Source organism: Panthera tigris, chromosome B3 (assembly GCF_018350195.1).
Source record: "Panthera tigris isolate Pti1 chromosome B3, P.tigris_Pti1_mat1.1, whole genome shotgun sequence".
NCBI classification, from domain to species: Eukaryota; Metazoa; Chordata; class Mammalia; order Carnivora; family Felidae; genus Panthera; species Panthera tigris.
Window position 1 is genome coordinate 4,334,292 of NC_056665.1, and position 21,480 is coordinate 4,355,771.

A 21,480-nucleotide genomic window follows, 5' to 3' on the forward strand; every position below is an offset into this window, starting at 1 on the left:
AAACATATTAGCAGAGATAAGGAAGGACATTCATAACGATGCAAGGTCAAGTCATCAGAAAGACATCACAATCATAAAATGTTTATGTATCCAACAGAGTTTCAAAATCCACAGAGCAAAACTCAGCAGAGCTAAAGGGAGAAGTAGACCATCTCACAATCATAGTTGGAAGTTTTAATGTTCCTCTCTTAGCAACTGGTAGAAAAACTACACAAAAAATCAGTAAAGATATAGATGATCTGAACAGCATTAATCAGCCATGTTGACCTAACTGATATATCTAGAATACTGTACCTAAATGTGCAACATAAATATTTTTTTAAATGCACATAGTATATCCACCAAAATAGACCATATGTTAGTGGATAAAGCAAGTCTCAATAAATTTAAAGGGAATATATAGAGAGTTTCTCAGACCGCAGTAGGGTGGGGATGGGGCACTTGGGGACCCTAGAGGCCAGTGAGGGGATAAGTACAGGTCAGATGTGGGGGGAGGGGCAGAACACTGGGAAGAAGAGAGAGAAGGTGAATGAGGGCACCAATAACCCACCCCAGACCCCAGCCTCACAGTCATTGGCTGCCACCTGCCCCCTGCATTGCCAAGGCGGCGAGCTGCCATCAGACTGGCCAAGGCCTCAGTGCGCAGAATGGGGTGCCAGGGCTTCCTGCTTGGCTCCCTTCTCTGCCGGAGGGACGGACAGCTTGTCCACTCTGCTCTGGCCGCAGAGGAGAGCGCCTAGCGAGGTGTGGGGTGCGCCTGCAAGGTAAGCTGCTTGGGCTGGGGGCTGGGATCCAGGTGGGATTACTCTGTGCCAAGAGGGAGGGGGGTGACCAAAGCCTTTGCGAGGGAAGGGCGGCCTGGAGCAGAGTGTGCTGGGGGCTCCAGGGAAGGGCCTGCTCGGCCCCAATAGGGAGCCCCGACCCTTGTTCTGACTGAGATGGCCAGCTGAGGGCAGTGACCCCAAAACCTTGCTTCCCACAGAGGAACTCTGTCCAGGGCTAGACTGAAGGGGGATGGGAGGGGCCAGGAGTTCCGACTACAGCCACAGAGCCTAGGGCCACCACAATGGCCCCACAGTGTCTGTGCTCAGTGACAGGACCCCGTTGGGTTGAGGTCGTGAAGGGGCCTCGGAGAGACTGCCTGGTAGGCCCGCGTCCAATTGCAAGGCTAGCGTCCTCATTCTGTCTCCCCGAAGCCTCAGTGCGGCTGAAAGGAGGAAAAGCTCGGGCCCCCAGCAAAGCCCCCAAGGGGCAGGCAGCGTTGTTGGGAAGGTGCCAAGAGACTGAGCTGTTTTGTGCCCTGGGCTCTTGCTCACAGCTCCAGGGGCCTTGCTCCTTTCTTCTCCTACAGAGAGAATGGTGGCGTGGCTCTATGAAAGTCAAAGGGAAGGGCGGCCGCTTCTCCAGCTCAGGAAGCACACATGGGGTCGGTACATCCTGGGGCAGGGGGAACACTCGTGCGTGAGCTGCAGCTCGAGAGAGGTAGTACTGTGCAGTGGTTAAGGTCAAGGGCACTAGACGAGATCATCTGTGGTTGAATCCTGGTTTCTCCACTTACTAGCTTGTAACCTTGGCAATCTTTGCGAGGCTTGGTCCCCCCATCTGTAAAATGGGAACGAAAACAACAGTATCTATTTTATGACCGTCGTTAGGGCTAAATGGGGCTTTAGCACAGGTTTTTAGCAATAGATATTTATTATTATTATTATTATTATTATTATTATTACTATGATTATTGATAGAGCACCACATGTAGACCCAGATCCACTATCTGAAGGGGCATCTCCTCATCCAGACCCTGACTCAAATTCCAGGGCCTGGCTGATGGTGGCCAAAGTGTCCCCATCCTTCCCACCACCGCCACCACGGGGAACTTTTCAGAGGGAGAGTCAGAGGTGGGGCCCTGCTCGCCAAGGCCTTTCCAGCCGGGTGATTCCCTGAGAGCTCTGGGGCGGGGGTCACGGGGAGGCAACAGCCTCTGAGGGCCCATTGCTCTCCTCTGAGCCGAGAAAAATGCATTCTCTCCACCTCTCTACCCCTCACGCCAAACTCTGCACCCCCATGGGCGGACCAAAGAGAAGCCAACACTGCCCGGCTCTCCTCGTCCGGCTCACAAAGAGCTCTCTGTGCCTCACAATGGTCCTGTGAGGCCCAGCCTTCGGGGCTTACTATCCCCAGTTCACAGATGAGGAAGTTGAGGCCCACAGGGAGGAAGTGGCACACGTGATGTCCCACATAGAGAAGTGGCTCAGTCGGGACTCCGCCTCCCAGTCCCAGGACTGCAGCACAGAGCTGTGGGCACAAACAGGGCACAGCCTAGGGGGATCTGTGGGAGGGGCAGTGGCCTGGCCCCTCCCTCCTGAGCGGCCAGGTGGTGATAGCTGGGTTTTGGGTTTTTTCTCCCTAGATGAGCTTCACATCCCAGGTAACTGGAGCAGAAGTCCTCAGCGTGTCTTGTTTTCTCCCCAGGTGGGATGTCTGCTGTCCCAACAGGGGCCAGGATCCAGCTGTGACGGCTCCTTGGCCTAATGACAAAGCGGGAGAGGGAAACAGGAACCACGGTGCCCTCCCTGTTAGGAGGATTGCAGGAGAGCATGACCTAAGGCCACAGGACTGTGCACATGACTGTGGTCTCCTGAAGTCAAGGCAGATGGAAAGGGAGAGACCTGAACCTAGGGTGACGAGTCATCCAGGTTTTCCTGGGTTCGGGATGTGTTTTAAAACCTGGAATGGGGGCGCCTGGATGGCTCAGTCGGTTAGGCGTCCGACTTCGGCTCAGGTTATGATCTCACCATTCGTGGGTTCAAGCCCTGCATCAGGCTCTGTGCTGACAGCTCAGAGCCTGGAGCCTGCTTCGGATTCTGTGTCTCCCTCTCTCTCTGCCCCTCCCCCACTCACACTCTATCTCTCTCTCTCAAAAATGAATAAACGTTAAAAAATAAAAACAAAAAACAAACCTGGAATGTTCCAGGCCAACTGGGATGAGTTGGTCACCTGACTCTTTCACAGCTCCCAGTCTGGGAAGATGAGACTCACCCAGGAATAAGTAGAGGAGACTACAGACTGGGACCAGGAAGGAAACGAAGTGTTGGGGGATGGGGAGCCATGGCCACATTGTGGTTGGCACTCCATAAGGCAGCCTGGGGCAGCCCGGCTCCTCATTTGCATATGAGTCCTTCCTCTCCAATCAAATCTGTTGGAGTCAAGTCCCTCCCTTCCAACGAAAATACCCAGACATGGGGGGTGGGGGAGCAGAGGGGGAGCTGGGGGCCGGGTGGGGAGGGGTCTACTTCTTTCTCCCAGGGCTTCTGCAGCTGGGACCGCTGGGCACTCACCAGGCCCTATTTTCGCTCCCTTTCCAGGCACTCTCTGAGGCCACATCTCAGGCACAGTCCAGGGGGCCATCCTTCCAAGTCCCCAGGGCACTCTCTTCCCAGTAGATAGGACAAATCTGAATTAAATGGGTTTCTTACTTCCTTCTAGAAAGGAAGGTAAAGGTGATCAGACACATACAGTCATGCACACCTACATTAAGCTGTGTGCATTTCAGCGATGTAGAACCTCCGTGGACCTCAGTTTCCTTATCCTGGAAACAGGGATCCTGTACCCATCTTGTAGAATTGTAGTAAGCATCAAATGAACAGTTGCTCCATAGATATTTGTTGTTGGAGGGGACTCGGTCCACTCAGGCTTGGGAGGAGAGGCCTCTCTTGGGTCCAGATGTCACCCAGGTTTCTGTTTCTTCAGGACTTCTGCTCAACTCAAGTACATGCAGTTCTTGGTGTTGCCTCCAGTGAATGGCAAGGTGGGAGATGTTTGAGGAAAGGGGCGGAATGGAAAGGCTGGAATTGAAGAGGAGAAGAAAACATTGGATGAGGAGGAGGTCCCAGTTGCTGGGAACTGAGTTCTTAGTGGTGGCTCAGGGCAGGATTTGTCCATCGGCGATGTCCAGGCCTCTGGAGTTCTTCAGCACATGGAGGCAGGTGTGGGTTAGTGAAGCCTAGCCCCTGGAGCATAAGTCCTCAGCGTGTCTTGTTTTCCCCCAGGTGGGATGTCTGGAGAAGACAGGTCTCCACTGATGACCGGCAGAAGGAACTGGCACCCCCCCCCCCCCCCCCCGCGCAAACAGGTCTGGTCCCTGTTTCCTCTCAGGCCCTGACGGGCGGTCACTACCATCCAGTCCTTCCTCTCTGAGGCTTTCCTGGGGTAGCACTGGGAGGCCGTGGAGTTAGAGGGCAGCGAGCCTGAGCCGCAAGACCTCTTCCTGTTCAGGCTGTTGTCCGCTGCTGGACACTGGTGCGGGGCCCACGTGGGCGTGTGCTGTGGCCATGGGGAGACCATCCGCCTCGAAGGTGAGCATCTCCGGCTGAAACATTGGCCCTAGTCCGCCAGAGAGGCTGCCCATCCAAGCCCTGTTCTACCAGTGGGCAGGGCACACGAGAATGAAAACTGCAGGCCCCTAGCTGGAGGGGTAGGTCTCTGAAGATGGGCGCTTGGGCACCCAGGGAATGGGGCTCAGGGCCCCGGGGTCCTGGGAGATTTGGGTGCAGGATCACGGCACTGGGGTCACAGGACCTAACTGGCTCTGACTTGCACCCATCGGGTGATCCCTGCAGGCAGGAATGTAATCAGCCACAGGCTTCATACGTCTCTGTGTTCCTGCAAAGCCGTTGTATCTAAACGGGCAGTGCCTGCTGCTACACCCCTGCTCTCTGCTGTGGCGTGTGCTGCGTAGACGTGGTGGCCTTGACCGTGGGCAAGGCAGTGGACTCAGACCCACCCCCCCATCACCCCATGCGCAGCAACTGCTGCACTTTACACTGGGTCTGCTCCGACTCCGGGGCCCATCCGGATCCCCTACAGATAGATGGCAGTCCTATTAGCTGGGTGAGTCTGGCCCAGCTACCCACGCACGATCCCAGCCCGCCTCCAGAGCTAACCGGTGTGCTCCTGCAGAATTGGTACTGTCTCTCCCCACCCAGGCCATGCTCGTCAAACTCAAGATCCACTTTACTCTGGCAGACCCAAAGCACCCAGAAGCAAACTAGCCTGCCAACTTGGTGAGGTTCTACTTCTCTGAAAGTCTCTTGGGACCATCCAGGAAGGCCCCAGCTCACAGATCCTAGGCACATCTATTTCCTTCAGCCTACCAACTTCCAAACCTAGGCACTGCCCTGGTCCTTGTTAACCCCCATGCCCATTCGCCCAGTGGAACCTACCTATAGAGCCCTCTTTCTGTGCCCACAAATTCTGATTCTGGAGATGCTGAGACCCAACACTCAGCCCTATAAACTCTTCCACTTTCCAGGTCAAGCCCTCTTCACCTTCTCCTCCAAGCCCAGTCAAGAGACCCAGCCATCCAACCTGATGTGCCAAACTCAGGCCCAACTAGATGCCATCCCTTTCTCCAGCCTGGCCACTACTTTCTCTCTAGATCCAGGCAGCCTTTCCTCAGGGGAAGTGGGGGGGGGGGGGGTGCTTCGGGCCTTCGGATCTGAGTTGGAAGCCTCACATGATCCAGGAGTCCTGGCTGTCACACCAGACCCTAACCCAGCCCTATCCCTTCCTTCCTAGGTGTCAGTGGACCTGAACTTGACTGTGGATAGGTGTGACCTCAGGCCATCCTGAGTGGGCATGGCGGCTTCAGAAATGGTCATTAAACTATATTGCAAAGCTGGATTCGGGGTTCACTGCCCCTTCTATTCGGTGTCTATTTCTCTACCCGAAGCCTGCCGTAGGCTCCTCTCTTGGACCAGACTTAAATTGTCACCTCCAGCTAGCCTTCTGGCTTCCTGATGAGAAAGCAAGACACCATCAGAGGGGCCCAGATTTTGTAGGCAAGATGGAGCTGGGAGAGGGAGCGTCTTTGGTCTCCGAAGCGGGTCTCCCAGTGCAGTGCCTCCTTCCTGCTCTAGGACCCCCAGCCCTGTGGCACAGCCTTCTCTTCAGTCCCCTGCTTTCCTTCCACTGCGTGGGTGAGCATCGGTGACCGTGTCGGGAATGAGCGGAGTCCCTGGAGGCCCTTCCACCGAGACCCTGTGGTCGGGGGTGGGGGTGGTGAGGGAAGGCGTTGTGCGTCTCCCGGAAGGCTGTCCCATCCTCAGTCCAGCGGCCTCCACCCACCCCCGGAACAGTCCCTCTAAGGGACAGGAACCTCCCTTACCGGGAGGGGGAAGGAAGGCGGGGATTTCCGAGGGATTCGGGCGGGGCCAGACCCTGCGGCACCGCCCCGCCCCCTCCGCGGACACGCCCTCCGCTCCGCAGGCGCCGGTGCCTTTAAGAGCCTCCCCGCGCGGCCCTGATTGATAAATCCGCGCGCTGCCTCCGCCCGCGCAGATTGCGGCCTCCGCGGAGCCGGGCCTGCGCTCGCCTCCTCGGTCCCAGCAGCACCCCGGCCGCGCGGCCTCCGCCCCCGCGAAGCGCTCTCCCCGGCAGCCCCATGTCGGCCGCCCCCGCCTACGGCGAAGACAAGGGCGGCTCCGCCGGCCCCGGGGAGCCCGAGTACGGCCACGACCCCGCGAGCGGCGGCATCTTCTCCTCCGACTACAAGCGGTGAGGGAGCGCGCGGCGCGCCGGCACCATGGACAGCGGCCCGGCCACGGGGCCCGGAAGCCCGCCCTGCCCCCTCCCGCCGCCGCCGCCGCCGGGCCCCCGCCCCGCCCCCTCCCGCCGCGGCCCGACCCTCGCGGCCCTGTCCTCTCGCGCCGCGCGCCGCCCGAGGGCCCACCCGGGACCCGGGGAGGGGCTGGAGGCTGGCGGGGGATGGGCGCACCCTCCCGCCCCAGGCGTGCCCGCTGGGTGCGGGTTTGCATCACCGGTTCCCCGCCTTTTTCGCGCGGGGCGAGCGGGCTCCTGAGGACCGCGCGGGAGGGGGCAGAGGCCGTGAGGTCCAGCTTGGGGCCTCTCCGGGAAGGCCGGCCCGGGGTGTGCACCCAGAACCTCCACGGCCCGGCCCCTCGTGCAAGTCCGCGTCCCTCATTCTGGCCCCACGCTAGCACCCCCAGGCCGCACCCCTGCTTCCCACTTTGCCCCTGTACTTCAACCCCACCTGGGCTTCCCACTCTTCCCCTCCACCTTTGGCTCATTCGTTGGTTCATTCGTTTATTTGTAAATCCTGAAACAAGCATTTTTCAGGGACTGCTGTGTCCATTCTCATCCCAGTCACTGTGAATACAGGCGTGAACCTGAACCGGTCCCCACCCTCTAGTTGCTCTAGAGGGTTGCCCCAGAGGGAGAATCTGTGTTGGGGGGTGGACAGCCCGAGGGGTGCGAAGAGCTGGTCTCTGGCCCTGGGGAACAGGGAGGGGGGGAGTGAGGAATGTTCCAGGCAGAGGAAAAGCTTTTAGGTTTTGTAGGTGCTAGTTCAGATGGCCAGAATCAAATCGCTGCGCCAGGCCTCCCGAGTGACCAGAAATGAGGGTGGGAAGGTGCCAAAGTGGCGAGGAGTTCTAAGCAGGGGATATCAGATTTGCATTTTAGAAGGATTCTAGGCTGGATTGTGGAGAGGAGATTGGAGGTGTGCTGGTTTAAGCAGGAGACAAGGCCTGGGGAGGGGTGTTGAGTGTTGGGGGAGGGAGACATGATGGTGGGCTAGACTATGGTGGGGGCAGAGGATCTGAGGGCTCTTGAGGGGATAGAAGTCACAGACTGATGATTAACTGGGGGGAGAAGATAAGAATAATACTCAGGTTACTATTTCTTGTAACTGGATAGATGGTGGTTGCTGTACAGTGTGATTGGAAATAAAGATGTTACAAGCAAATTCGGGAAAATAATGGTGAGGCCAACTTTTGACAGGCTGGGATTGTAAACCCTGAGGGATATTCAAGCCCAGGAGGTAGCTGGACTTTAGGATTTGGATTCCAGGAGAGATTATTAACATATGTATGTTAATCAAAGCCACAGAAGGAAGTTAAGATAACCCAGGGAGAGTATATAAAATGAGTTCAGGGGCGCCTGGGTGGCTCAGTGGGCTAAGTGTCAGACTTCAGCTCGGGTCATGATCTAGCTGTTGGTGGGTTCAAACCCCACGTCGGCTCTGTGCTGACAGCTCAGAGCCTGGAGCCTGCTTTGGATTCTGTGTCTCCCTCTCTCTCTCTCTCTCTGCCCCTCTTCTGTGCACTCTCTCTCTCTCTTTCTCTCAAAAGTAAAGATTAAAAATTAATTAATTAATTAATTAATTAAAAAAATGAGTTCAGACGGCACACGGGTATGAACCCTAAAGACACCTTAGGGATGACCAGAATGCAGGGGGAAGTGTTTCAAGGTTACTGAGAAAAAGTAAACCAAAGGCTGGAGGGAAACAAAATGTTTCAAGAAGGAGGAAGCAATCAGCAATGTCCACTCAAACAAGGGAAGACGACCACTGATTTGACAAAGAGAAGGTCAACCCCTCCTTGCTCCAGGTCCCGCCTCCTGTCCTGGGGGACAAGCCTGACAAAATCAGAAGAGGAGGAGCTAGATTGTCTTTCCCCAACATTCTATCACGAACAGCTTAAAACATACAGAAAAGTTGAGTGTGTAACGTGAGGAATGCGTACGCCCTCCACCTGGATCCCACTGATGTTGACGCTCTGCCGTATTTGCTTTTTCTAACATCGAGCCATACAGATTTTTGGCTGAACCATGTGACTTGCAGACATCATGGCGGCCCCTCAGCCTTAAATTCTTTTTATTTTTAAAAAATTTTTTTTCTTTCTAATGCTTATTTTTTTGAGAGAGAGCACAAGAGAGACAGAGTGTGAGTGGGGGAGGGGCAGAGAGAGAGAGAGAGAGACACAGAATCCGTAGCAGGCTCCGGGCTCCGAGCTGTTTGCACAGAGCCCGACGCGGGGCTCGAACTTACCGACCACGAGATCACGACCTGAGCTGAAGTCGGTCGCTCAGCCGCCTGAGCCACCCAGGCGCCACCTCTTTTCTTTTTTTTTACGTTTATTTATTTACTTTGAGAAAGAGAGTGGGTGGGGGAGGGGCAGAGAGAGGGGGAGAGAGAGAATCCCAAGCGGGCTCTGTGCTGTCAGCCCAGTGCGGGCTCGATCCCACGAACGAGGATGAGATTGTGACCGGAGCCAAAATCAGGAGCCGGACGCCTCCCAGGCGCCCCAGCCCTGAGTTCTAATCAGCATCGAAAGCCAGATTGGAGTGAGTAGAGAAGCAAATAGGAGGTGAATAAATAAAACCCGGAAGATGGGAGATTTGCTTTCAAGAAGTGTGTACAGGGGAGAGAGAGAAAGAGTTGCCGGAGGAGAGAATTAGTTCAAGAAGGTTTGTGTATTTTATTTGTGTTGTCATCTGTCTTCACTGTGAGGGTGGGAGGGGCTGGAGCAAGGCTAACTGCTGATGGGAAGGAGCCAGCAGCCCGGAGAGGGCGAGGCTGAAGGGAGCTACGGGGGGGCCTGGGCCGCTGGGTGATGGGAGCACCGCCTGGCTTGGAGGAGGATCACTCTGCCCAGGCGGAGGGGGGGTGGAGGAGAGGAGACACAGATGCCTGGAGCTGCAGGGGATGTTATCTAAGGCCTCTCGTTTTCTGTGAGAAGCAAGTGGTAAGGTACGAGCCAGGCCGTGGGTGGGGATTTGAGGCGCGTCAAGGGGGGTCTGAAGCCACCTGCTCCTGGCAGGGGAGGGGCGGTACGGACGGAAGGCCAAGGGTGTGAGTGAGAGGGCAGCTGCAGGGATGGACCTGGGGGCCTGGGCCAGGGAGGGGGGAAGCAGAGGGAAGACAAAGCTGATAGGAAGGCAGGAGTCCGGGACTGGCTCTGGCTTCGGTCCGAGTGGGGAGCAGGCGTGCAGGATTTCTGCGGAAGAGCGGTTCTGGGGAGGCAGAGGTCCAGATGCGGCCGGAGAGTGGAGGTGAGGAGTGGGTCCCTCACCCCTGTCTGGATCAGCTCCCCTGACCACGGCCCCCCCGCCCCCTGCTGGGAGATTGGGGTGGCTTAGTCCCCCGTCGCTGCCTTCCTCCCCCTCTCAAGTCCTCGTCTCTGAGCAGTGAACGGGAAACCGGAGCCTCCCTGCCTGCCGGTGTCCGGTTACTGAGTCTGGGAGGCGGGCCGTCTGGTAACAGGGACAGGCGTCCCCAGCTCCCTGGTCAGCTGGGTCTCATCTCGGAGCAGGACCTGGTGCCCGATGCAGCGATTCCTGCAGCTCCCGGGGGCCGTGGTGAGGCCGGGGGGCCGGGGGGCCTGCGGAGCTGACCGGGAGGCTGCCAGCCCTGTGCTGGGCCCCGAAGGCGGCCCCCCACCCTGGTACCAGGCCTTGCAGCCTGAGGAGCTTCGGTGGCTGCAGGCCCCAGAGGAAGACACGGCCCCAGAAGCGCCTCTGGAAGGGTCTTGCCCGGAGCCTGGCCGGAGCGAGAGCCAGAGCCAGAGCCAGAGCCAGAGCCAGCCGCTAAGGTACAGAGGAACTCCCAGCGACCCTCACCCCGACGCCCGGAAGGCCAGAGGCCAGGCTGAGTCCTTCGGGTCCCACCTGCTCCGGAGGAGGACCGGGCCGGCGTTGGGGTCCAGGCTGGAGGGGGTGGCGGGGGCACCGGGTGGGGGCTGAGGGTACGAGGGGGGCGGACTTCACTTAAGGGAGCTGCGGGCTCTCTGGGGAGGAGGATAATGAAATGTTTGAGGGTCCAGGGCCACCTTGACTTTGCCCGAGGTCCTGGCTCCAGCGGGCTCTGAGTGGGGTTTGGAGAACCGGCTAAGGCACAGGGCTTGGCCGGCCTCCCCCGTCGAGTGGGCTGGGACCCGACTCGTGTGGTGAGGAGAGGGACGTGGTGTCGGGGGAGGTGGGCCTGTCTGGCCTCCGTGCCATGTTGTCCCCCCTGACTGGCTCTGGCCACCCTCCCCGCCCCCCCAGAGTCCCTCAGGCCAGGCCGGGGGGTCAGGTGGGAGCGATTGAGGTGTAAGGAGATCTGACCGCGGGAGGCTAAGGTTTCGGGGCTTTAGAGCATTGCCCTGTATCTCCCGCTTCCTCTTCCTCTTGGGCACACAAGCTGGTGGAGACACGGGACCCGGGGCGGTCTCATCCCAGGAGGGAGCTACTCCGTTAACGGGCGTTTGACAATCCAGCCTGGGCTGTACGTGCTGCGTACCCACGGTCCCTCCACCCCTGGTCCCCCTCTGCCCGGGGCCCTGGGGTGTATGCGCTAGGCTGGGAGGGCGGGGGTAGCATGGGCGCCCCCGTGCAGGCCCCGGGGTGTGTGCGTTTGACACAGGCCTGTGGCGTTTCTGGGAGCGGTGAGGACGCCCAGGTGTGAGCAAGTCTGCTTTAGAGAACACCCCGAGTCAAATAGGACCGGGCAGACTCCCGCCGCTCCCCGTGAGGTCACCCCAGGCTGACCCCAGGCTGATCCCTCAGAAGGAGGTCGCAGGATCCACGGGGCTGCATACGCATTGGATCCTAGCAGCCTACACTCGCCCTCCAGAATCTTAAATAGGAGTCCCCTGGACACTGGGGAATGAGACCGAGTGACAGCTCTGTCCAGAGGGTGTATGTGTACGTGGTGTGTGTTGGGGGGGGGGGTGCTCGTGCAGGGTGTGCGGGGTGCGTTGTGTGGGATGTACACGTCTAGATGAAGGCGTGGGGGGCTGTGGAGAGGACTTGTTGGCGATGTGTGTGTGTTTGCGGGTGTCTGTAGGGATGTGTAGTTGAGGTGTGTGTTGATGGCTGTGTGGCTTTATGTGGACAGTGTCTGAATGTATGGTGTATGTGTCTGTGTGTGTTTCTCTGGAGGTTGTGGGCGTGTGTCTGCAGGGGTTTTTCTGTGGGTGTGTGTGGGTTTACGTACAAATCCTATGTGCCTGGGAGGTGCAGGCGTGTCTGGGGGGGTGTGGGGGTGTCTGCGGGGGAGATACGGGAGCGTGTGGATGGTGCTGGCGTTTGGTGGGGATGTTGGGGTGTGTCGGTGTCCCCGGGTGTGAGTTGACTGTGAGGGGTGTGCGTAGGGGCACCTGGCAGTGGTGCGTGTCGTAGCCCGGGGGTGGTGGCGCCCGGCTTTCATTCTTCCTGCAGCCCCAGTGCCGCCCAGGCCCGGCTGACCGGTCTGTACCTCTTTCCATAGACAGTTCCCCCCGCCCACCCCGCCCCGTCCTGAGCTCCGCCCCTTAGGAACTGGCCACCGGGTGGGTGTTGGGCAGAGTGACGGGGCCCCGGCTCGGCCCTGGGAAAGTATCCTCTGATTTTGCGGGCATCTCCCAAGTGATCAGCATGACTGGGGCTGGACATCCTCTGCCCTCATCTAACAGCTAGCACGTCCGCTGTGTTCCAGAAGGCCTCATCTTTCTGCTTTGCTTTCCATCAAAAAATCTGTTCGGGCCGGACGCTTTCTAAAACCCTCGGAACCTCCGTTTCTTAGCAGCCCTTCCGTCCCTCTGAGTGTGTGTCAGGCACTCCGGCATCTGCAAAATGCAGCCCTCGGAATAGGCGTGTGCCGTTCTGCGTTCTCCTCCTCTTAGCCTCTGCCGCTTACTCGTCTCCCCACGTCAGCCACACAGTCACGTTTGCCTCTGTGACTCTCGTCACGCTCTTCCCTGCTGACACTGCTCCTTCCGATTTCTGGCCGTCTGTTGTTTCTAAATGTTTCGCTGCCTTTTTCTTTTTCTTTTTTTTTAAATTTTTTAACGTTGACTCGTTTTTGAGAGACAGAGAGAGACACAGAGTGTGAGTGGGGGAGGGGCGGAGAGAGGGGGAGACACAGAATCCGAAGCGGGCTCCAGGCTGCAAGCCGTCAGCACAGAGCCCGACGTGGGGCTCGAACCCACAAACCGTGAGATCATGACCTGAGCCAAATTTGGGCGCTTAACCGACAGAGCCCCCCGGGCGCCCCTAAACGTTTCACTGCTTTTCAATTTCTACTGCCAGTGATACCTTTCTAGACTGGGTTCTCCTACCTGGGCCAAAAGTTGTGGGTTATCCGAGTATCATCTGGGAAATGGGAGGGCCGTGCGGGACTGCACACACAGCTGCTCACCACGTTTTGGAACTGTCTTGGCAACGCATGAGTGTATCCCTTGTCCCACAGCTCTCTGGGCTGCGGATAGACACATTTTTCCACGGGCTCATTCACAGTTCTCTGTTCACTTCTTTGACCACCAGCCCCTGCACCTCTGAGTATGGTTGGGCAGGCTGTTCATTGCACAAGGGCACCGGGCCGAGGAATAGCAGACTATACTCCGCTCGTTCACTGGGGAGCAACAGCTCAGGGCTGTGTCCACCTGGAGGGACAAGCAGATGGTTGGATGTGCTTGCAGCAGCCCTGACAGCGAATGCTAGAAACAGATCTTAAATCGATAGCAGTACTTAATTTTGAATGTTGAACTTGTATTTGCCACATCCCAAATAATGTCCTCTCTGTTGCTGTCATAGGCTGGATTGTGTCCCCTTCAAATTCCTATGTTGAAGTCCTAACCCCCACTGCTTCAGAATGTGACTATTTTGAGTAGGGGTCTTTAAAGCGGTGGTTATGTTAAAATGAAGTCATTAGGGTGGGCCCCAATCCTAATCCAATCTGGTGTCCTTGTAAGAAGAGGAAATTCGGACACGGGGACACCCAGAGGGGAGACCATGTGAAGATACAGGAAGCTAGGGGTGCCCGGGTGGCTCAGTCGGTTGAGCGTCTGACTTCAGCTCCCGTCATGATCTCATGGTCTGTGAGTTCGAGCCCCGGGTCGGGCTCTGTGCTGACAGCTCAGGGCCTGCAACCTGCTTTAGGTTCTGTGTCTCCCCTTCTCCTTGCCCCTCCCCTGCTGGTGCTCTGTCCCTGTCTCTCTCTCAAAAATGAATAAGCATTTAAAAAAATTTTAAGATACAGGAAGACAGTCATCTGTGAGGCCAGGAGAGAGGCCTCGGAAGAAACCATGCCTCCTGACACCGCCTCAGACTTCTAGTCTCCAAAATCGGGCGGAAATAATATAGGTCGTTTAAGCCTTCCAGTCTGTGGTACTTTGTTACGGCAGCTCTAGGGAACAAATACAGTCGCCTTATTTGCTTTCATTTTTATTTTACTTTATTTTTTTTTTGTTTTATATACCAAAGTTAAAATAAAATTGAACCCAGCCATCTGGTTACTGATAACTTTATGACCTTGAATGTAAAAATTTCCCCTTTATAACTTACATATTTAAAAATAATGTCACTAAACAGGGTGCTTGGGGGCTCAGTCGGTTAAGCGTCCGACTTCACCTCAGGTCATGATCTCACAGTTTGTGGGTTCGAGCCCCGCGTCGGGCTGTGTGCTGACAGCTCGGAGCCTGGAGCCTGCTTCGGATTCTGAGTCTCCCTCTCTCTCTCTGCCCCTCCCCCACTCGTGCTCTGTCTCTCTCTCTCTCTCTCTCTCTCTCTCTCAAAAATAAACAAACATTAAAAAAAAATAACAGGTGCAGGGTTTATTTAGGTGTGAGATGCATGTACAAGTTAAAATCTTTGCTGCATAGCAGTTGTCCCAGCGGTGTTTATTTACGGGGAAAAATGGTTCTCCCTTCCATTGGTGAGTTCTTGTTCCTAATGTATCCATTTAGATCCATTTATGAACTTGTCCCACATGACCTTTGACTTTCCATCTTTTAACCTGGTACCACGGGGCTTTTGGTCACTGTCATGTTGTTTTGTATTTTGAATTTCAGGAGGGTGTGTTGTCTGTCACTGTGGCCTTGTTCTCTTCTTTCCCCAAACTATTCTTTGGGGTTTTTGCTGCCATTTGAGGAGGTTTGACCAAGTGCCTTCACTGAAATTTCAATGGACATTGCATGAAATTTGTGTATTGGCCTCAGGATTACCTGTATTCCCTTCAGCCACGTGCAAGGGGACATTTGTTCAGATCTTCATTTATTTCTCCCATTAGGGTTTTTTCACTTCCTGTAATCACTGTTGAATGTTAAGTGACGGGTCTGGCTTTTGCTGGGAGACCATCTCACCAGATTCTGGAGTGACCGGGACCCGTCCAGTCCAGTCCTGGAGTCGGGGCCTGGGAACACACTCGTGGGGCAAGGGCAAGGGCATCCTGCTGTTGTTCTGACACCGCCTCCTTTGCACTGGCTCCAGATCCTTCCCATCTACCCAACTGGCCATTCTCTGGGCGGAGTCCACACCTTTCCCACCCCGAACCCTTCCTCTTGTCTTCTGGCTCTGGGTCACTGGCTGTATGGGTGTCCTAGGGCCTGCTGTAACAAAGTACTGCCAAGTGCATGGTTTAGAACAACAAAACTTTACGGTCTCACAGATCTGGAGGCCGGAAGTCCGAAATCAAGGTGCCTGCAGGGCCGTGCTCCCTCTGAAACCTGTAGGAGGATCCTTCCTCGCCCCTTCCTAGCTTCTGGTAGTTTCCTGGCAATCTTTCATGGATCACTCCAATGCTCTGTCTTCACATGGCATTCTCCCTGCGTCTCTGTCTCTTCACGTGGTTGTCTTCTTTTTTTTTTTTTTAAGTTTATTTATTTTTGAGACAGAGAGAGACAGAGCATGAACGGGGGAGGGGCAGAGAGAGAGGGAGACACAGAATCCGAAGCAGGCTCCAGGCTCCGAGCCGTCAGCCCAGAGCCCGACGCGGGGCTCGAACTCACGGACCGCGAGATGGTGACCTGAGCTGAAGTCCGACGCTCAACCGACTGAGCCACCCAGGCGCCCCACGTGGCTGTCTTCTTACCAGAACACCCGACAGACAGGATTACGGGCCCTCCCTACCCCAGTGTGACGTCATCCTAACGAATTACAACTGCAGCGACCCTATTTCCAAATAGAGTCACATTCTGGAGTCCTAGGGGTTAGGGCTTCGATATATCTTTTTGGAGGAGGACCCAGTTCAACCCATACCACGGGCAGGCCCGCGTTTCTCCTGACCCCAAGTCCCCTGCCCGTGTCCCTTCCTTCTGCCTGGATCCTCCCGGAGGATACCCCCAGCCCCACCCTCGTACCCTCCGCTGACCCCCTGTGCCTGCCCCACCCCCAGGCACGATGACCTGAAGGAGATGCTGGACACCAACAAAGATTCCCTCAAGCTGGAGGCCATGAAGACCATCGTGGCTGTGAGTGGGGGAAGGGGCCGCCCCGGTCCGCGGGAGGGGTCGAAGAGCAGCCCTTCTGGGCTCCCGGTGGACCTTCTCCTAATAGGTGTGGGCCTCCTCCCTTCTCCCCCTACTGCGACCCCCCCCCCCCCCCCCCCCCGCCCCCAGATGATCGCCAGGGGAAAGAACGCCTCCGACCTGTTTCCGGCCGTGGTGAAGAATGTGGCCTGTAAGAACATAGAGGTAGGCAGCGCGGGGCGAGGGGGTCGCGCGCCCGCCCCCACCGGGAGTAAGCGCCAGCCGGTCAGGGCGAGGAAAGGCACCATGCGGCCCCCCGGGGGCCCGACTTGCTCGGGATGCCCTCGGCTCAGGAGAGGACCCTGTTCCTGCGTCCCCCAAGCAGACGTAGATCCGAGCCAAGGACCCCGGGGCGCACGCGGGACCACAGCCGGCCAGGCGGTGACGTCTCATTGGGTGGGGGCGGCAGTCCTGCTGAGAAGCCCTTCTGCTCCCAGGTGAAGAAGCTGGTCTACGTGTACCTGGTGCGCTACGCGGAAGAACAGCAAGATCTGGCCCTGCTGTCCATCTCCACCTTCCAGCGCGGCCTGAAGGTCAGTTCGCGCCCCGGGCCGGGTCTCGCGGGCGCCGCGTTGGAGGGGCAGCCCGGGGAGAGGCCTGTGCGTGGGGGACGGTCTTGGAGGCCCCTTCCTGTCCGCCTAGACTTGGGAGGGTCAGAGTCAGACAAGAGGACCGGTGCTGCTGTGGCGTTAAGTGTTGGGGGGGGGGGGGGTCCAAGCCAATGGCCGGGAGGGAACTCTTGAGATGTCTTTGGTGCAAAAAGGTGATTTTATGAACGCACGGGGACAGGACTCGTGGGCAGAAAGAGCTGCACTGGGGCTGTGAGGAGACACTGGTTACATACTAGGAAGTTGGGGGGGGGGGTGTTAAGGAAAGAGGGAGGTTTCCAAGCGGACTTTCCTATGCTAAAGAGGACTCTTCAGATACTGGAGGCCTTGCTCTTGTTGAGCTGAAGTTATTTTTCCCTCTAGCAAAGCATTCACATTAAGACAGAAGGGAGTTCCCGCAGGAATGTTCTACTCTGCCTGCCTCGGGTATTTGTCAGTGGGCTGCAGGTTGTAAAGAAATTTAATTTTATTGGGGCTCCTGGGTGGCAAGCGTCTGACGTCGGTTCAGGGCATGACCTCACAGTTCCGGGACTTCGAGCCCCGCGTCGGGTGAACACGAGCCCCACTTTGGGTAGAAACAGAGCCCTGCTTCTCTCTCTTTCTCTCTCAAAACAGATTTAATTTAATTTTAATCTACATTTTCTTCTTGTCTTTGTTTCCCCCATCACCACGGAGGGGAGGGTGATGTTAGGGCTCCAGGAAATTGAGTCTATAGGATTCTGGAGACTGCCCTTTTTTCTTATGAATCATTAAGACAGTTGCAGACTGATGGAGACCCACGTCCCGCGGGACCGTGATCGCCATCAGTTAGCTATTTGTTTTTCCCTTTCCTGTGTCCTCGGGCAGCCAGGAGTGTCTGAGGAGTGTCACACGTGTCCCACCCGGTGGGGAGGGGGGATGGCTAGCTCTAGCTCATGCTTTGCTCTCAGCTTGCCTTTGGCTCCCTCATTAGTGGGACCCCCAGAGGGTGGAGGCCAGCTCAGAAGGGGCTTGAGAGATGAGGTGGCTGCCCAGAGACCGTGTCTCTCCTCCTCTGAGGAGCCTGTGATAATGGCCGCCTCAAACATAAACCACTTGCGTCCCTGAGAGCAGAGAGCCCTGGGTCTCGCCCCCGTTGGCGTGAAGGAATCGTGGTCCACAACCGGGCAGAAGTCGACGTCCTTCAGACAGGCTTCCGGGCAGGGGACAGCTGGCCTGGGTTCCTCACCTCCGTGTGTCACGGCCTTGGCACTAGGAGGTTCACCAAGTCTGGGTTTCCGTGGAGAACGATGACTTTGGAACTTGGGGAGGACAAAAGGGTTTACTGAAAACAAATGAGCTCCGTGGAGAGGAAGACATCGAGATTCGCCCTGCGGGAGAGGTTGGGTTCGAAGGTCAGCGCAGACGCCATAACACCCGGCTGCCCGTTCTCAGTGAGTTCAGTACAGCGGGTTATTCCTCTAGAGTTGAAACAGGTGATGAGCCTTCCGTTTGGCACCGGAAGTAGCTGACTTGTGTGAGATGCCCCAGTGTCTGCAGAACACCCACTTTGAAAGACTGTTGTCCGTCTGTTGTACTGAAAGGCTTTTTGGAGCATGTCGAAATTGAAATCACTTAAGGGAAGGGGCAGGAAGATTTAAGTCCTTTAAATCTTTTTTTTGTTTTAAGTTTATAGATTTCTTTTGAGAGAGACAGAGACAGTGTGAGTGGGGGAGGGGCAGAGAAAGAGGGAGAGACAGAATCCGAAGCAGGCTCTGCCCTGTCAGCACAGAGCCTGATGTGGGGCTCGAACTCACCAAATTGTGAGATCATGACCTGAGCCGAAACCGAGATTGGACGCTTAACCGACTGAGCCACCCGGGCGCCCCTCAAGTCCTTTAGAATAGAGTGGGGGCTGAATCCCTTCTCACTATTTCAGCTGAATATCCTCACCTTTTGTTTTGCATATTAAACGTATGCTTGATGGTCTCCACTGTGTGCCCTTCTGGTCTGTATATGTCAAGGATACAGAAGACAGTATCACTGCCAGATGTCAGATGTCAACCACTAACTCCCCTCCCTAGACTTTCCACATATTTGGTTCACATTCCTGTGAGAGTGTCTCTGAAAGGTCCAGCTCAGCTTTTCATGTCCAGCTGGTTCTGTGGGTTGCTGAGCAGGGGGGAGGATTGACTGCCCCCCTGGGTCACTGTGCTGTGGCGAGCAGGAGAGGCCGACAAGGTCTGCTTCTCTGAGGTGGGGTAGGAAGCGCAGGCACTTGAATATACCCGTCATTCATTCGGCAATACCGGGGTCTCTTTAGACCACACGTGGTGCTATGTTAACTTTTAAAGTCAAAACCACGGGATCAATCCATTGATCTGTCTAGATTGGCAAGTAATCTTTTGGTTTGAATCAGGGTTAAATCATTTTGGAAGAACCATTCTGGAATTAAAAAAAATTTTTTTTAATGTTTATTTATTTTGAGACAGAGAGAGACAGAGCATGAGCAAGGGAGGGGTAGAGAGAGAGGGAGACACAGAATCTGAAACAGGCTGCAGGCTCTGAGCTGTCAGCACAGAGCCTGATGTGGGGCTCGAACCCACAAACTATGAGATCATGACCCGAGCTGAAGTCGGACGCTCAACCAACTGAGCCACTCAGGCGCCCCCCATTCTGGAATTTTTGGCACAGGTTTTACATTTAGCTGTAGTTTCTACAGTCTGCCCCTGAATTTCCCCTTTGAGAAAACCAGAGGGGCACCTGGGTGGCTCAGCCCATTAAGCGTCCGACTTCGGCTCAGGTCATGATCTCATGGTCCGTGGGTTCGAGCCCCACGTTGGGCTCTGTGGTGACAGCTTGGAGCCTGGAGCCTGCTTCGGATTTTGTGTCTCCCTCTCTTTCTGTTCCTCCCCTGCTCGTGCTCTGTTCCTCCTCTGCTTGTGCCCACTGAGCCCATTCAAAGAAATGATTTTTCTAGAACAGTGGTCAGCAAACTTTTTCTGTATCCTGCCAGAGAGTAATGTAGACTTTTTAGGGCCATACAGCCTCAATCTTGCAACACTCAACTTTGCCCTTGAAGTATGTAAGAAGCCATAAATGAGTGGGCATGGCCAGCTTCCAATGAGTCTTTATTTATAAAAAAGGCAGAAGACAGATTTGGCCTGAGGGCTGTAGTATGCCAACCTTTGCTCTAGAACACGACCCTCTGACAGATCATCTCCAGTGATAGAGACGTCACTCCTTCATAAGGCAACTCGCCTCATTTTTAGACATTACAACTTTTTTTTAAGCATTATATCGTGTCAAAACCTCCAGAGCTATAATTTTTTTAAATTTATTTCAGACTCACAAAAGGCACAAAGAATAATAAAGTGAATATCTGTATACCCAGCATAAGAAACGAAACATTTATCAACAGCCAAAGCCCCCTATGTATCTTCTGTTTATAATTCATGTGTATGTATTTATTCTTTCACGGCTTATTTACACATTTGTAAATAATATACAATATTGTTTTGTAAATGGTATCATATGATATATGTGTTCCTCTAAAACTCATTTTCTTTCTGTTGTTGTTAATGATTTTGGGCTCTCCTGCATATTAGAACCATTCATTTCCATCCAGTTTTCTCCCTTCTTTTTATCAAGCCGGCCTGAGACTGTTTTCTTAGCAGCTCACTAATGTGGTTGGCTCAATTCAGACAAACCTCCAGTGAGCAGTCAGATAATCTAGGTCTCCCTACATCCTGTCTTTATGCAGTTGGTCCCTGGAATCCCTTATGAAGCCCTATTATATTTCATTTTATTGGTTTAGCATAACATCCAACTCGGGGCGATTCTAAATCTTAATTTTGTCCTCCTGATTTTGTGTCTTCCAACATGTTAATAGATTGTACAGACCAGGGCATCAGATTGTGAGTCCCCTGGCATATCATGTTTCCAAGTCGACACCAATCTGTTAATCAACCTTCCCCAAGCACAACGTTTTACCAAGTTGTGGATCCATCTAATTATACAGTCAGCTGGCACTTTCTTATCTTGTTAGAAAGGATCTTATTCAATAGCAGAAAAATTTCTTAACCCCTTTCACGTGTAAAGGGCTGTGGTGATACAGAGACAAAATAGATATGAATTCTGCTCTTAAAATGATTACATATTAAGTAAAACAAAAGGCTTGCATCAAAATGGCAATCTAGGCAATGCTAGGAGGCTCCCCCCAATGCCTTGCTGAAATCGACATACACAGTGTTAATATCGACCAGCCTAGTTACCCTATCAAAAAGGAAAAAAGAATTTTTTCTAGTAGCCTCCTGTGAATCCATAATCGTTTCCAAATAAAAGGGGGGAAAAAAGAAATACAGGTTATAGCAGTGGATATGATATGATTCGACTCTAAGAAAATACAGACTCCTGCCTTTTAAATACGTGCTTCTAAACCATGTGTTTAAAAATCAACTGTAGAATTTTGACAGGGGCTACCATCATCTTCCCCTGTCATTTTGTGGATCTTCTCTTTCTCCATTTTAGAACATCAGTGAAGTGTCTGCTCTTTAGTGTCCAGTCACCTCTCCCGTTGCCCAGCATTCTGTGAGATTCACAGCAGGGGCGCCTTGGGGGGCTCAGATGGTTAAGCTCCGACTAAAGCTCACGATCTCGAGGTTTGTGGGTTCAAGCCCCGCGTCGGGCTCCGTGCTGACAGCTCAGAGCCTGGAGCCTGCTTCGGATTCTGTGTCTCCCTCTCTCTCTGCCCCTCCCCCACTCATGCTCTGTCTCTGTCTCTGTCTCTCAAAAATAAATAAACATTATGGGGCGCCTGGGTGGCGCAGTCGGTTGAGCGTCCGACTTCAGCC

At 54.9% G+C, this 21,480-nt stretch overlaps 1 protein-coding gene and 1 long non-coding RNA gene across 2 annotated transcripts in view; both read left to right on the forward strand.

The window, feature by feature from the left end:
• Positions 1 to 4,278: 4,278 nt before the first annotated feature.
• LOC122239362 lies at positions 4,279 to 5,671 on the forward strand. Its single transcript, XR_006218351.1, has 3 exons — positions 4,279 to 4,352; positions 4,983 to 5,060; positions 5,575 to 5,671. It is a non-coding gene; the product is annotated as an uncharacterized LOC122239362 (long non-coding RNA).
• Positions 5,672 to 6,439: 768 nt separating this feature from the next.
• Positions 6,440 to 21,480, forward strand: part of AP3B2 (adaptor related protein complex 3 subunit beta 2) — a 34,150-nt gene continuing 19,109 nt past the window's right edge. Inside the window, exons 1-4 of the mRNA XM_042987965.1 lie at positions 6,440 to 6,552; positions 15,929 to 16,004; positions 16,152 to 16,226; positions 16,499 to 16,594. Coding sequence (XP_042843899.1) covers positions 6,440 to 6,552; positions 15,929 to 16,004; positions 16,152 to 16,226; positions 16,499 to 16,594 — 360 coding nt within the window. The remainder of the gene's footprint in view (positions 6,553 to 15,928; positions 16,005 to 16,151; positions 16,227 to 16,498; positions 16,595 to 21,480) is intronic.